This window comes from Castor canadensis, chromosome 10 (genome assembly GCF_047511655.1).
Source record: "Castor canadensis chromosome 10, mCasCan1.hap1v2, whole genome shotgun sequence".
In the NCBI taxonomy this organism is placed as follows: domain Eukaryota; kingdom Metazoa; phylum Chordata; class Mammalia; order Rodentia; family Castoridae; genus Castor; species Castor canadensis.
The window spans coordinates 15,184,336-15,201,211 of NC_133395.1; the positions used below are offsets into that span (position 1 = coordinate 15,184,336).

A 16,876-nucleotide genomic window follows, 5' to 3' on the forward strand; every position below is an offset into this window, starting at 1 on the left:
CCATGAGAATGGGTTGTTATTAAAAAAAAAAAAGGGAGCCTGACCCCTCCAAGTCCCACAATGTGACCTCTACTACATAGAGGTGGCTCCCTTTGGCCTCTCTGCCTCATTGTGAGGCAGCCAAAAGGCCCTGACCAGAGGCCAAAAAGATGGGGATGATTGATCTTGGATTTTTATCCTCCAAAATGGTGAGCTAAATAAACCTCTTTTCTTTAAAAGTACCAACAACCACATATTCTATAGCAACACAAAACAAGCTAAGACGGAAACATGGAAAAAAAAATCTCTGTGCCTTTTGGTCTGGTCCTTGCCCTTATCATTCAACTCAACAACTGGTTATTCACAAATTCAACAGACACTTAGAGAACATGAATTTCTTGCAGAATGCTCTTCTAGACAAGGTCTAGAGAGGATTTGTTAAATCTTTGTGCTCCTGGGCCTTATAATCTGGTGGTGGAAGAGAACAAGTACATGAGTAACCACAATGCAAGCCAGAAATCATAATGAAAAAAAGTACCGAGGGCCGTGGGGGATGGAAGAAGACAAAGACCCTCCCGGTTGGACAATTTAAAAAGACTGTACATGGGAGATGGCATTGGAAGGGCAGTTTGGTGGAAAGAGAGTCAAGGGGTGACTCCCCAAATGGCCGGAGCAGAGTTTGGAAGGGTTAGGCACTAAACCCGGTTTGTTGGAAGCGGGAGGACTATAAAGACCCTTCAGGACTCTTTTGATCTTTCTCTTTGCCAGGAATTAGCCACAGTCTCACAGGCAAGCTGTAGAGGGTTTGGCTCAGTTATACTGTTCAATGTTTGAATGCTACTAGGGCCACAGGCTTAACTATGACATTGAGCAAGTTATGATAGTCCTTCTCTAAGCTTGAGCTACCTGGCCTGTAGAATGGACATGATTATGGCGCCCAGCCCGGAGGGCCCCTCTGGGGATCCAGTGACATTCTCTGCAGTGGTGCCTGGATTAGATGCTCTCTAAATACAGCTGAATAAAGCCCAGAATTAAATTGGTAAAGCTATGCCCTTGAAAGTTTTACTAGGCTGTGCGGTATAGCCTTGATTAGAGGCAGGTGAAAAAAGCAGGAAATATTTCTTTCTAATATTTCATCCCAATCTAGGACTGAGCCCAAGTGGTCAGTCACCTGAACCTGAGGCTGGATGGAGCTCCCTGAGGGCCAGTTAGGGTGGCGTAGAGGGAGGGACCCACAGGTAGATTCTGCAGCATGTGGTTAAAGAAGCAGCAGGAAGGCATCACGTCATTCCAGATTCCAGCCCAGGTGACCAGGTGATTGGAAAAGCAGAGAAGTCAGGAAGCGTTGTAAGGATGATGCACAGCAAACAGACAGGAACACAGAAGGCAGGGTGAAACCTAGGATCAATCAGCAGGCTAGCAAGCAAGCAAGAAGAGAAATGTGCAGCCATGCTCCCAATCTGTAATGTGTGTTATAATTCGAGATGGAACTGGAGCAAGAGCTGGACAGCTCACCATCAAGACAAAGGCAGACCTTTCCTTCCCCAGTCCTAGTAGGGATCACTGAAGGCACAGGAAATTGAGTCATAAAGAGCTACAAAGGAAAGGCTAAGCCACTGTTCCCTGAAGAGCCTTCATGGCCCCATGCAAGCCATCTTTGGAGCTGTGACTGGACTAGGAAGATCACTGGGGAGGGCCCTGTCCCTCTCTGGCACAGCAGCTGTTAAACACTATTGTTACTGGCATCCTGGAATGAAGCTGAGATAGAGTCACTAGGGGATGCTCGAGTATTTTCCGGGTAAAATAAATGGAACACACACACACACACACACACACACACACACACCTGTTTCCATCCCTCCCATTTCCAATATCCCCACAGTTTGGAGACATACTCTGGTAGTTCTTTCCAAGGTGCTAGTGAGAGAAAGTAAGTGCTGGTGTGAAAGAGAGCCAGGAAGGCAGGGGAAACAGGTGGTGATCAGGCAGGTCAGTTGACCTTAGGGCACTGAGTTCAGAGCAGGCATTGGGTCAGGACTGAACCACCAGGAAGCTGGAACTAGGGACTTTGATGGTCATATGACACATCTCCAACCTGGAACCCAGACATCAGCAGACAGAACAAAGAGAGAGGTCTGAGGTCCAGGTTCAAAGAGGAGCATGGGCATCTGCTGACCTCCAGTCACTGGAAGGCTGAGGCAAGTTGGTGGGAACACAGAGCCAGTGTACGGTATCGAGGAAGGGTGTCCATTACTACACAGTCAGTTCAGTAGGGACGTTTATATGAGTTTTTCAGGGCAGATGGAACCCCAGATGTGGCCAACTTGGAGCTTCCTGTGCAAGTAAATCTGGCATAGTAGGATAAGGAGAGGAGACTCCTTCTTTGCCCTGCTACTCACCAACTGTCCCATTTTGTGTTCTGGAGTTAGTCAGTATCCTTATAGGATGACCGGTCCCTTTTCTATGCATGGATTATATTTGGTACACGTAGACCAAAACTGTTGACCCAAAGCAATTTACTTAAAAGCAGGTCTTGACTTCCTATATCTTCCACCCCCACCATGGGGTTCTGTGCCTGGATTTGGAAGTAGTCATTCCTCCTTCCAGCAAAGGTGACCTGGCACACACTGTGGGTTTGCTTAGCACTCTTCAAAATGTCAATTAGGGCCTGGGGTCTGGTTCAAGTGGTAGAACACCTGCTGAGCAAGGAAGAGGCCCTGAGTTCAAACCTCAGTACCACCAAAAACAAACACTAAAATGTCAATTAGATGTAGAGAGATATTGTTTCTTTTTCTTTTTCTTTCTTTTTTTTTTTTGTGTGTGTGTGATGGATTTTTTTGAGATAGGATCTCTTGGGCTGACTTTGATCCACCATTCCTCTGATCTCTGCCTCCTGAATAGCTAGGATTACAGGCATGAGCCACCGGCGCCCAGTTTATTTCTTATTTTAATTCTAACATATATTAACATATAGGTTTAAATAGGATAATACATATAATACTTAAATTTTTAACTCACGGTCATTCTAGGCTGTGAACATCTCTAGGGCACAGCCAATGTGTTTTGTTTATTTTTTCTTTCTTTTTCTTTGTTTGTTTTTGAGACAGAGATTCACTATGAAACCCACTGTTGGCCTGGGATCCTCTTACCTTAGTCACCTGAATACTGAGATTACAGGCCTGAACCACCATACCTGGCTCAGAGTCAAGGTCTTTTTTGTTAATTTAATTTAATTTTTGAATTAACATACATTAATACTATGAGGGGATTTCATTGTGATAATTTCATATATTCGTATAGTATACTTTTGACAAGTTCACACCTTCCATTTTATTTTCATTTCTATTTGTGTGTTCTCAGGTGTCCAGCACAGAGCCTCACCTGTTTCCAAAATACTGAGTCAGTATGCAAGTGAAGAATGTAGATGCCTTAAGATTTCTCTTTCTTTTTGCCTATCCACAGAATCTCGGATGTCCCAGCTGGGAGTAGTGGTTTGCTACTATAATCCCAGCACTCAGGAGTCTCAGACAGAAGGATCATGGCTTCAAGGCCAACCTGGGCTACATAGCAAGTTCCAGGCAAGCCGGGGCTACCTGGTGAGAGCCTGTTCCACTGTGGGAAAGTCAGGTAAAAACTTCTCCAGAGCAATCCTAAACCTATCTCCCCAGTAACCCCTATCCAAAGATCCTACTTGTCTTCTTTCCACTCCCTGCCTTGTGTTTTCTTTTTTTCCATTTGAAACAAATTCCCAATGTGAAGTTATTTCACAGAATTCCTCATCTTCCTGAAATTTATGAACATGGTTTATGTCCACATCCCCTAAAATAGAATGTGTAAGATTAGAAACCATGCAACTTGACAGTATTGGAAGGTGGAGGCTGTTACTCTCCTACTTTCATTATTTTTATGTTTTTTGAGACAGAATCTCACTATGTAGCCCAGGCTGGCCTGGAACTCATGATCCTCCTCCCTCAGTCTCCCAAATGCTGGGATTACAGATGTGTCCACAGTGCCCAACTTTTCTTATGCTATTAGTGACACTTAAGATTTCATTAATCTTTATAGCTGTCGCATTTTCCACATTAAAAGCACATTTAAAAAACATTAAATTCAGATTTTTCTGTCTCAGTCTGTACAGCTGATTTTTCAAAGCCAAGTATGAAGTTAAGACTGAGTGCTTGAAATCATAGTATGTATTAGGAAATACATATGGTTAAGGAACTAGAACTTAGGTTGGGACCTGCTATGGGACCAGCTTCTCTCTCTCACTGCCCACCAGCTCCCAGCAGGAATCCTCCAGGCATCCTTTACTCTCTCATCCCTCACACAACCCCAAGACTATTAGTCTTCCAAATGTCTTCCTCCTGGTTCCCACTTGAAACACTGCAGGACCTTTGTACAATGCAAACCCCTTTGTGTATTCTTTGTTTGCCATGTTTTAACAGCTTTCAAGCTCATTCAACATGAACCTCTGACACTTCGTAGAGCTTAAAGGTCTCTGGCAAGTTCCCCTTTATCATATCTACAGGCCAGTCTTCAACCTCCCCCAGAGATGTCTTCTGTTCCAGCCATTCCAGTCACTTGTCCTTTCTGCTGCATGTGGCTTCCTCCTGCTTTTTAGGCCTTGTCGGTGCTAGGCATTGCTGTAAATACCATCCACAAATTAACTGATTTAGTCCTCAACCGTACCCTCCGAAGTGGATAATGCTCTCATGTTACAGATGAGAGTGCTCAAATTTTCAGGCCTTCTTCCCAGAGTCATGCAGTTAATAAGTTGTAGAAATGGGTGAGTCCCTTAGCCTGAAATGCTCTCCCTCCCTTGGAAAACTTAGCCCATCTTTCAAGAAAGTTCACGTTCCAGCTCTTCTGGGAAATCTGCCTGCCTCCCTCATCATTCTGGCCTGCTTGTTTGCTGAATGTCTGTCTCCTCCTTCACAGCACATCCTCAGAGAGGCCCATGTCCTGTATCTCACTGAGACCCTGGAGCCTGCATTCTGCACCAGGAATCTAGAGACTACTTTGATGATGGGCACATTAATGAATTGATGAATTATATGTTTACAGGGTTCCTTTTGCAGCTGTAATGTGGCATTGTAGCAATTTGTTAATTGTCAGCCTTTGGTAATAATCAGATTTCCTGTAATACTCACAAAAGTCTAGCAAAAGCCTAATTGTAGACCAGCTGGCTAATTACCCCAAGCTCAGTTAGGAGGGATGTAGCTTTCTGTAATGTGTATTACCTAAAAATTCACAGAGGCAGGAAGCGTCAAGCTTCCTTGAGGATGAGATATAGTCTATGAGCGAGGAGCAGAATTTGTGCAGCAGACACTCAGGAGAGCTGACTGGCTGCCTGGATATTTAGGCAGAGAGAACCAAGGATCCCTGTGAAAGATAAACCTGACATTTTCTATACAAAATATTTACCAGCAGAAAACACTGAAAGTGAGAATAGGCATAAGAAGTCCTCAGGGAGTGACGGAACGACAGTACTGGGGCCCTGTGGATACCTGTGTAAACCAGGCCAAGGGCTTCAGCGTCCACACTGCAGTAACTATATTTCACATTGTGTATTCTCTACCCTTTAGCATTGGGCTAACATCGGAGCAACTGCCCATCCCCAGGGCTACCCAGTTCTTAGAAATAGTGCAGGACTCCTACAGGCATCCCCTCCTACACAAACCAACCAGTCCAAAGCCACCCCAACTACTCCTTATCCAGCTCTTCATATCACAGAGATATTCTGGCCCTCATCACCCCAGGACCAGAACTAGACAACTGAGGACAAGTCCCTGCACCCCAGAGCCTTCTGAAATTGTTCAAACTAGCCAACTCTAAATTTGCTTTGCTTGATTACTCTGCCCTGCACATTTCATTCCTAAAAAGCACAAAAGAGGCCAAGTGTGGTGCTACATGCCTATAGTCCCAGCACCTGAGAGGCTGAGACAGGAGGCTCACAAGTTTGAGGCCACCCTGGGCTATATAGCAAGAACTTGTCTCAAAAAGCAGCCCCCATCTCTCTCTCTCTTTCTCTCTCTCTCTCTCTCTCTCCACACACACACACACACACACACACACACACACACACATACACGGTACAGGTTCGTGCTCCCCTCCCTTTCCCTCATGACAAACGTGGAACTTCCCCCACGAAGCCCTGCACACCAGGATAGCCTCCTGTTCCTAGGGGGTCTTTGATATAAAGTCTTATTCCATGACAGGAAGAAGGTACATCTTACCACAGATGATTAAAACAAATTCCAGGGACGTTTTACAACACATTACTAGGTTATGTCATGTAATAGAGCTCTTTTCCTCGATTTTCACCACAATCTTGTGAAGTATGTAACTAGATATCTTTCTCCTCCTCTCTCCCCTCCCTTAGACAAGAAAGGGAGACAAAGTGAATTAAGGGACTCATCCAAAGTCACACAAAAACTTAATGACAAGCTGGGATTTAAGCAGAGGTTTTACGCTTAGTACAAATTACCGAACATTTCACCAAAAATCTTGCAGAAAACTATACAGAGTTATAAATATGGTCCCCTGTGAGCCTGGACTGCTTTGTATGTGAAAAGGAGACTATAGGATATGTCTTTTGGGTAGCAAAGAGAGTATACATGAAAGTTCTTTGTAAAATGTAAGGTGTAGTGTGCATGCATTTAAAAAACATCTGAACTGGCAACCTCATGGTAAAGATCAAAGTCGTCATTAATAACATGATAGCTGAGTTTTTCTCATGGTAGCTACTTGAAATGTTCCAGAAAGCGTTTTACATTATCACTTCATTCAGCCCTCCCAGCAACTCTATAAGGTAAAACTTACCAACCCCATTTAGAGATGAGAAAATGGAGTCTTTGAGAGGCTGAGTAACTTTGCTCAGGTTTACACAGTTATCTTGAGTTGTGCAGAGCTACAATTCAAGCCAATATATTCCCAGTCCACTGTGCTAGGAATATTCAAGTAAAGTTTTGTCCTTTTCAACCTGCCCAGCATACAAACACACCCTAGACTTGGTGAGTCCTTTTTCCCCCTGTGGAGGCAGAAGGGGCCTCTTCTCCCCATTTCCCATTGTGCAACACATGACTGACATAATGAATAAACCCATGTCTTTAGTGAGAACCTGACTGCTAAATGCGGAGTAGTCTCACCTGATAAGGAATAGCAAATCCTATATACAAACCACAGTCTGATGAACACAATATCCTTTCACCACTACAAACATGACATAGGACATGCAATAAGGGACCATCAGGATTTGGAGTCCAGGAAGCAGTCAGTAAAGTCCTGGCTGGAAACAACTGGATGAAGCAGAAGTAATGATCACCTTCCTACAGTTGAGATGTGAACTTTCAAGGCAGTGAAAGAGGTAGTAATCATTCCTACCCTTTATGAAAAGCTTTTTTTGTATCAGGCATTGTATAGGGCACTTTGCCTGGGTTATCTCATATAGTCACCATTTAACAAGAACACTGAAATGCAGAGAGGTTGAGATTCTCAGTAAATATTGAGCTCACCGGGTTCCTAGATTCAAGCTCTAAACAAAGATTTCTCAAACTCTTCACATGTATAGGAGACTCCTAGAGATCTCATAAAAATGCAGACTTAGGGGAAAGGGCACAGGGTTTGAAACATGGCGGACAACATGGACCAACAACAAACTACCAATACCATAGAGGAGCCCCTGGATCTCAGGCTCAGCCTGGATGAGCGAATTTATGTGAAGATGAGAAATGAGCTTCGAGGCAGATTACATGCTATGACCAACATTTAAATATGATCCTGGGAGATGTGGAAGAAACTGTGACCACTACAGAAATTGATGAAGAGACCTATGAAGAGATATGAATCAACAAAACAGAATATTCCAATACTCTTTGTCCTGGGATATGGCGTTGTACTTGTTGCTCCTCCACTGAGAGTTGGCTGAAACAGAGTCTAACCTGTACAGAAAGTAGGAGACTTTGTGCAGTTGCCTCTTTAAATGTACAAAACATTCAAAGAGAGAAGCCTGCGTACATTTTGATATTAAGAAATGACCCAAGGTTTCTTCCACCCATGAAATGAGTTGATTTGCAAGTGACCTACAACTTTTTCAGCTAAATGGCATTTTTATTTTTCTTCAACACTTCCAATAAACGTGACTACCAAGATGTTGAACGCTTTCAGGAAAGAAAAAAATGCAGATTCAGATTCAATAGGTCTATGCGAGGCCTAAGAATCCATACTTCTAATGCCCCCAGCAGAGACAGCACTGCTGGTCTGCTTATTATACTTCAAGAATAAGAGCCGGTGATAGTGGCTCACATTTGTAATTCTCGCTACTGGGGAGACTGAGAGCTGGAAGATCATGGTTTGAAGCTAGCCCAGGAAAATAGTTTGCGAGATGCCATCTTCAAAAAACCAGAGCAAAAATGGATTGGAGGTGTGGGTCAGAGCACCTGCTTTGCAAGACTGAATCCCTGAATTCAAACCCCATTCCATTCTCACAAAAAAGAAAAAAAAATCCGCAAGGCTCTAAATCATTGTGCTTTGATAAATCCCATCATAAATATATAGATACACTCATTGTTTTTTCTGTTTCCCCAAGCACTTCCCTAGGGCTTTCTCCCTTTGCTAGACCTTGGTGGCATGAGCAGAGAGTCCAGCTGCATCTATTAAATGTAAGAATTTAACTCAGGGAACAAATTTTTTACCCATTTATTCAGTCCGCACACCTTTATCAAGTGCCTTTTAGCAGCTGGACACAGAGGTACCTAGAGAAGAGATCAGGACAACTGAGATAAGATCTTGGCCTCTAAGAGAAGAGCTGTTGACTGAGATAAGATCTGAAAATCTATGATGCTTCCATGAGTGAACACCCTGCAGCATGCTGACATAGGATTCCAAGCCCTGTGTCGATTGCTTTGGTAGGTGATGTCACTCTGGTTGTTTCAATACCATCCTCACTGTTATGGTTTGAATATAAAACATCCCCAAAGGCTCAAATATTGAAAGTGTGGTCCCCAGCTGGTAGCACTTTTAGAAAGGTGATTGGTTCATGAGGGCTCTGACCCTTATATAAACATAAATCTCATGTTTGAGATTTATTTATTACTATTATTTACTCATGTACTAAGGCACTGCTATAGTGTGAATGTTTGTGTGTTCTCCAATTCGTATGCTGAAATTCTAACTCCCAAGATGATAGTATTAGCAGATGGGGCCTTTTGAGAGGTCGTTGAGTGGGATTAGCGCTGTTTTGCCCCTTCTACCATGTGAGAACACATCAAGAAGCCACCATCTTTGAATCAGGAAACAGGCCCTTATCAGACACTGAATCTTCAGTGTCTGGATTTTAAACTTGCCAGTCTCTGGAACTGTGAGAAATAAGCTACCTGGTATATAGTATTTTGTTATAGTAACCCAAACAGACCAACTGGCAAGAAAGCTAGTTATGATATCAAATGGCTTGAGCTGCTCCTTATAAATCCATAAACACCCAGAGAAAACCTCCTTTCTCTAGCAAACACCATTGTTTTAGTCCTATTCTTATGGAATGATTGATAAGAGAGTGAGAGTTTGATGTTCACACTTCCCCAGGCAGCCAGTATCATTTACCTATGGCTTCTGAAGTAGTATTTGGTTTCATCCCACTGAAATCCTGGCACCTTTGCTTGGGTTACATGGACACTTGAGGTCATTTAAACCTATCTCAACCCAGAAGCTGATAAGATTCTGAACAGTCAGAAATACATGAAGCCAGTCAAGACAATAGATAAGAAGGGGGTGAGGAGAAGGTCCTAATCCCACGAGCAACTTCACAGCTATAACTTTTTGGTGAATTTCTACTACCAGGGGTTGAAGCTTCTGAATCGAGCTCTGAGTTGAAAAATGTTTTGAGAGCCTATTAGAGTTCAGTTCTTTCAATTTATAGAGGAGGAAATTTATGGATTATGCTCAGAGAGTTATTGCTGAGTCAAAGTCTAACAACTAATTAATGAAAGAGGCAGAATTTGAAATTCATTTGTTGAGTTGTAGCCTGGTGGTCCTCCTTTTAGCAATTCACTTCTCACTTTAGCACACTACAGCCTTCTTCCAGGAATACAATGTTGTTCTCATCATAAACTCTCTTTAGTCTCACCTGTTATCTTACCATGTTCTTTCAGTCATCTTCAAATAGGTATCCAGAGCTCTCTCTTATTAGGAGCACAGGGTAAACACACAGGTTAAGTCCCTATACAAAGTGACCATGATTTGCCTTCAATTCCTCTTTGTAGCAATGCTTCCTGGATCTAGCCCTCCTCTTTCAGAAACAGAGTTATCTCTTGGTATACAGAAGGGATTGGTTCCAGGATCCCCAGGGCTCATTAGAATCTGGGGATGCTCAAGTCCCTTGTAGAAGAGGGTGTAGTATTTGCATATACCCCCCCTAACTTCCGGTATACTTATATCATCTCCAGATGACCTGTAACACTAATACAATGTAAATGCTATATTGTTTTTACACTGCACTGCTTAGAAAATATTGGTAGGCAAACAGTCTGTACAGGTTCAGGACAGAAAATATTTTTTTTTCTGAAAGTTTTGACCTGAGGTTGGTTGAATCCATACATGTGGACAAGTCAATTCTTCACTGAGAGATGATTACTTTCATAGGTAAAACATCTCTGTTAACATTGATATGAAAGAAAAACAAAATGCAACAAAACAGTGGACATGGCATGAAGTGGACTTTGTGTCTAAAGACAATGAAGTGGTTTTGATTTTGAATCAAGAAGTTTTGACTTATAAGCCACAGTAAGAACTGAATTGCAAGTGTCTTTATAGTACTCTCTAGAATAAATGAAATCTTAGGGCTATAGTTGAAAATATTCCATCTTTTTCACAATAACTACAAATATTCCTTACCCAAAGAGCTGCCAAATCTATAAAGTTGTAAGCCTGTGCATCAAATCTTTAAAAGATGTAGTTACTATCAGCCTTAAAAAAATGGCTGTACTGGAGTATCCAAGAGACAAGAAGTTATGTACCCAGCAAGGGAGGGAAAAAAAAGTCTGACAGATTAAAAAAGTTTTCTGTTTTTCTTTCTAAATCTGTCTTAATATACCCTAAATATAAGATTTGTCTCAAATTGATAATGCAGGTTTAAATAGTTTATTGTTTTAAAAAAGTGAATTTTCATTCGTCTCAATGAATGAATTTTCATTCTTTGTAGGCTTCTGAGTTCTTTTTTTCTCAATTTCTCATTAAGATGTCTGAGAAGTATTGAATAGAGAGAGCCTCTTTTTCCTCCATTGTCCTGTTGTCAATTGGGAATGAAGGAAAAGCAACCAGTGATGTTAGCAAATAAGGAAATCCAAATTTATGGGTCCTCATTTCCTTTGGAAATAGGAATCAGTGTTCCTGATGTTGAAAATGGGTTTCTGCAATAACTGTATTTTTTTTTCCATTTTTCTTTTATTATTCATATGTGCATACAAGGCTTGGTTCATTTCTCCCCCCTGCCCCCACCCCCTCCCTTACCACCCATTCCACCCCCTCCCGCTCCCCCCCCCAATACCCAGCCGAAACTATTTTGCCCTTATCTCTAATTTTGTTGTAGAGAGAGTATAAGCAATAATAGGAAGGAACAAGGGGTTTGCTGGTTGAGATAAGGATAGCTATACAGGGCATTGACTCACATTGACTGCCTGTGCGTGTGTGTTACCTTCTAGGTTAATTCTTTTTGATCTAACCTTTTCTCTAGTTCCTGGTCCCCTTTTCCTATTGGCCTCAGTTGCTTTAAGGTATCTGCTTTAGTTTCTCTGCATTAAGGGCAACAAATGCTAACTAGTTTTTTTAGGTGTCTTACCTATCCTCACCCCTCCCTTGTGTGCTCTCGCTTTATCATGTGCTCATAGTCCAGTCCCCTTGTTGTGTTTGCCCTTGATCTAATGTCCACATATGAGGGAGAACATACGATTTTTGGTCTTTTGGGCCAGGCTAACCTCACTCAGAATGATGTTCTCCAATTCCATCCATTTACCAGCGAATGATAACATTTCGTTCTTCTTCATGGCTGTATAAAATTCCATTGTGTATAGATACCACATTTTCTTAATCCATTCGTCAGTGCTGGGGCATCTTGGCTGTTTCCATAACTTGGCTATTGTGAATAGTGCCGCAATAAACATGGATGTGCAGGTGCCTCTGGAGTAACAGTCTTTTGGGTATATCCCCAAGAGTGGTATTGCTGGATCAAATGGTAGATCGATGTCCAGCTTCTTAAGTAGCCTCCAAATTTTTTTCCAGAGTGGTTGTACTAGTCTACATTCCCACCAACAGTGTAAGAGGGTTCCTTTTTCCCCGCATCCTCGCCAACACCTGTTGTTGGTGGTGTTGCTGATGATGGCTATTCTAACAGGGGTGAGGTGGAATCTTAGTGTGGTTTTAATTTGCATTTCCTTTATTGCTAGAGATGGTGAGCATTTTTTCATGTGTTTTTTGGCCATTTGAATTTCTTCTTTTGAGAAAGTTCTATTTAGTTCACTTGCCCATTTCTTTATTGGTTCATTAGTTTTGGGAGAATTTAGTTTTTTAAGTTCCCTATATATTCTGGTTATCAGTCCTTTGTCTGATGTGTAGCTGGCAAATATTTTCTCCCACTCTGTGGGTGTTCTCTTCAGTTTAGAGACCATTTCTTTTGATGAACAGAAGCTTTTTAGTTTTATGAGGTCCCGTTTATCTATGCTATCTCTTAGTTGCTGTGCTGCTGGGGTTTCGTTGAGAAAGTTCTTACCTATACCTACTAACTCCAGAGTATTTCCTACTCTTTCTTGTATCAACTTAAGAGTTTGAGGTCTGATATTAAGATCCTTGATCCATTTTGAGTTAATCTTGGTATAGGGTGATATACATGGATCTAGTTTCAGTTTTTTGCAGACTGCTAACCAGTTAATAACTGTATTTTTAATAAAGATTTTTATTTGGGTTGAATGAAGTGGAGAGACTGTGTTAACCATTTTATGTGTTGAAATGGAAGAATTGTTGGTGGATAAGATTTTTCTAATTGCCTCATGTACAGGTTAGACAGCAGATAGAGAAACATTCTATTTACTATCAAGAAGTAAAATCAACTTAAAAACAAAGTTTTAAGGGTAGATTATTTGGACCACCATTAACATTATTTTGTAATAAAATTTCGAACTATATGTTTTCTGAGATACAGTTGGGAAAGTAGGTATTGAAGTTATTCAGACATCTACCGTGGTTCTTTAAGTCACTTTGGAGCTGAAAGTAAATTCATATTTTTCTCGATAACTGGGTTTCATTGAGGAATATAAAATGAAGTGTAATAATACAAAACATTTTTTAAAGAAAGATAAAGCCAATTAAGAACAAAGAAACAGACTTACCCTCTAATTGCTGTCCATGGCAAGAATGAGTTGAGGAGAAAGAATGAACTCGAAACGTATATAGAATGACATTAGTGTCCCCACAAACACTCTTACTTTTAAAATTTGTCCTTTCTAGGGATGTTTTCTGTGATTGGAGTAGTTTTGAAATACTTCCAAAGTAAGCCTAAAAGCTAGAGGTACAGAGGAGTACAGCACTGATCCCACCAATAGGAACTCAGGAAAGTGCATGCTTGTACATGTATGCAGCGAAGTACATGCCTAGGTTGGCCAATTCCATTTCTAGTCATTAGAAATCGCCTGGCTTTACCAAAGTACTCTCTTTTTATCCCTTGGCACTTGCTGTAGACTAACGACATGCATACTTGACACAAAACCCCATAAAATATTATGCTTTAGTAACTCTCTAGTTAAAATGTTGTTTCATTTTCTTTACTGGGGCCAAGGTACGGTTCTACCTCTTGACTGTGAAAAAGTCTATATTTTACCAAAAGCCAGGAGCACTGTTTAACATAATAAGCCTCCAGCTGTGGCAGATTTGCCAACATATCGAATTTTTAGAGAGCAGGGAGAAATGGTGATTCTTAGAACAACATGAAAGCAAATAATAGTCGTTTCCCTGGAGGTATTTGGAGGTATGAAAATGTCTTCTTAAAAATGCTTTCTCTTTAAGATACACATACTTACAATAGAGTTTCAAAAATGTGTAAAGATGAAAGCTTGCCCACCCATCTAGTAAATAAACAAACAAAATAATCAAAAGAAAAAGCCCATGGCGTTTTCTTTCACTTAACTACTTTAAAATTTTTCGTGCTGTTATTTTATCACTAAACATGATTTTTAAAAGAAAAGATGGAAATTCCTCTGCAAAAGAATTATTTTCCCCACCCAAGCTATCCTTCTTGTCATATGCTTCTATTGCTCTAGAGGAAAAACCTATGTGTACAGTACCTATATGTTTCCTTCCTATAAATCAGGTGGTCTGAGGAAATGAAGGAATTTGGGAGAAAGTAGGATTTCCTGAAAGTGGAGAGGAGGAGGACAGGAGAGGAAAGGAGAGAACAGGAGAGGAGGTGGAGAAGGAGGAAGAGGAGGAGCAGAGACAAACTGATTTTGAATCAATTCTTCCAATACCGGACAAAATAACCACCAAGCCACCAACCTTCCTCTGAGACTCAAGGCAAACTGAAACTTCCTTCTAAACAATCCAGTCATTTCCATGCTTTCCTTTGGAGTCTATTATTCACATGGAGGACTTCTAACCGATCCATAGGTTATTCTTAACTTACCATTGTCAAACAAAATTAATGACGTCATTCTTTCAACCAACACTCAACCATCCTGTCCAAGTTTTGACACTTTGAGCACACCCAGAGTGGACAGGAGACTACAAACAGCCTCTTTGGCACAGTGGGGTGGGAGAAGTACCATTTTACCCTCACCCAAACAAGGTACTACACTTACCTTCTACTTTGAAGATAGTAAAATGCGGCCGGCAATGAAAAGAGCCCAGGGCGTTACCTGCGCAGTTCATCCACAGACCCTGGTAAACCCAAGTGGCAGTCACCACTGAGGATGCTCGGGTGGTGACTTTCCACTCATTGGACGTGGTGGCAGCAACCAGAGCTCCAAACCCACTGACACCAAACACCAGACCCGAGATCTGTGCCCTGGACATGTCGCTCGGCCTTCTGCAGTGTCACCGTCCAGACAGAATGCTCGGTGGTCTAGGCCTTCAGCTGACAAATAGCACTTTGACAAACGTCACAGCCAGCCGATGCGGGTAGGTGACAATTCTTCATGCTCAGATGGCTTGAGGAAATACAGGAATTTAGAATACAGTATGATTTACCGATAGCATTTTAAAGAGAGTCTAAAATAATCTAATTTCCTGCATAGATATTTACCAAAAGTTTGTAGGCAAATTTTAAAGGTTTTGATTTTGCAGATTTTTTTTTTACCTAGCACTGTAGTTAATGCTTAATTTTCTGTTATCCTGAAGTTCACTGAACCATGCAACCACCAGATATTACAAAGTACAAATTATACAGTAATGCTTAAAGCTTTTTTTTTTTTACCAATTGCTTTAGTTTTGCATCTTTACATAAACAGATTACAGTCTATTTTTTACATGATGTTATGTTTATGAGATTTATCCATGTTCACGAATGTATATCATTCAATAAATAAGATAGTTGGATATAGTATTTCATTAGATGTCTAGACTACAACTTAATCCATTTTCCTAGAAATAAACACTTGTGGTGTTATTTCTCTCCCAATAACAATTGGTACAGCTCTAAGCATTCTTGTGCATTCTTCTTGGGCATATAAGCAAGGGTATATTCAGGGTGTATCATAGAGGCAGAATTACTAAGATGTGGGAAATACTTACCTTTAACTGTCAGTAATGGTACACGCTTTACTACAAAGGTATAGCAATTTACAGTCCTACTAGAAATGAGTGTCCTCATTGTTCCATTTCATAACACCTGGTGGTGTGGAATGGCAGAATATTGTCCTTCCTTTTGGTCAGTCTGATGAGTATAAAGATATAATTATGATTACTGAATTATGTTAGTGATTACTAATGAGGCTAGACATCCTTTTTGTGTATTTATTAGCTAATTGTGTTTTGTTTACAATGAAACTTAAAATTTTGCTCATTTATCTGTTGCATTATTTGACTTTTGTAACTTAGTTGTAGTTCTACATGTGTTCAGGACAGTAATCTTTGGTTGATTATTTATGTTACAGATTTCTTTGCCCGGTTTGTGTTTTTTCTTTATGTGGCCATTTGATATAAAGTCTTCGTTTTTACTATAGTCAAAATTTTCAAGCTTCCACTAAGTGATTTGTGCTTTTGAGATCTTGACTAAGAAATCCCCCTTCAGGGGTTAGGACTGTGGCTCAGTGGTAAAGTGCTTGCCTAACATGTGCCAGGCTCTGGGTTGGATCCCCAGCACTGCACATACACACACAAAGGAAGAAAATTCGCCTTCAAAGACAGTGGTGTTTTGGTCCTTTTCTTCTAAAGACTTTGAAGAAGTTAAGAAAGTGCCATGCCAAAATTATGCCACTTTGGTATGCTGATTACTTCAAACTGATGGCACTTGAGGGGCAGCAAGGCAGGGAGGGATGTCTTTGAACTTCTCTTATCTGCTGAAAGACAGGTCCTCCAAAAGTAATGCAATTGTCATGAGTCTGTCCCCAGGAATCCCATCCTACAGTGAAGACTGAACTCCTATTACTGCAGGGGACACTGAAGGTTGACACCATGCCCATATTAACTTCATCACAAGCTGTCTTTTTTTTTTTTTTTCTTCCTTTCTTTTTGTCGGAGTGGGTTTAAACTCAGGGCCTTACACTTGCTAAACAGGCATGTCTACTTGAGCCACTCCACCAGCCCTGTTTTGTGTTGGGTATTTTCAAGATAGGGTCTCTCGAGAACTATTTTGCCCAGGCTGACTTGGAATAGCAATCGTCCTGATCTCTGCCTCCTGAATAGCTAGGATTACAGGCTT

The 16,876-nt window shown here is 41.2% G+C and overlaps 1 protein-coding gene and 1 pseudogene across 1 annotated transcript in view; one reads left to right on the forward strand and one right to left on the reverse strand.

Annotated features, from left to right (window-relative positions):
* The window catches only part of Cldn10 (claudin 10), a 112,948-nt gene extending 97,659 nt beyond the window's left edge, over positions 1 to 15,289 (reverse strand). The window contains exon 1 of the mRNA XM_074043128.1: positions 14,817 to 15,289. Coding sequence (XP_073899229.1) covers positions 14,817 to 15,030 — 214 coding nt within the window. The 5' untranslated portion in view covers positions 15,031 to 15,289. The remainder of the gene's footprint in view (positions 1 to 14,816) is intronic.
* Positions 7,610 to 7,906, forward strand: LOC109698766 (U6 snRNA-associated Sm-like protein LSm3 pseudogene; annotated as a pseudogene).
* Positions 15,290 to 16,876: the final 1,587 nt, after the last annotated feature.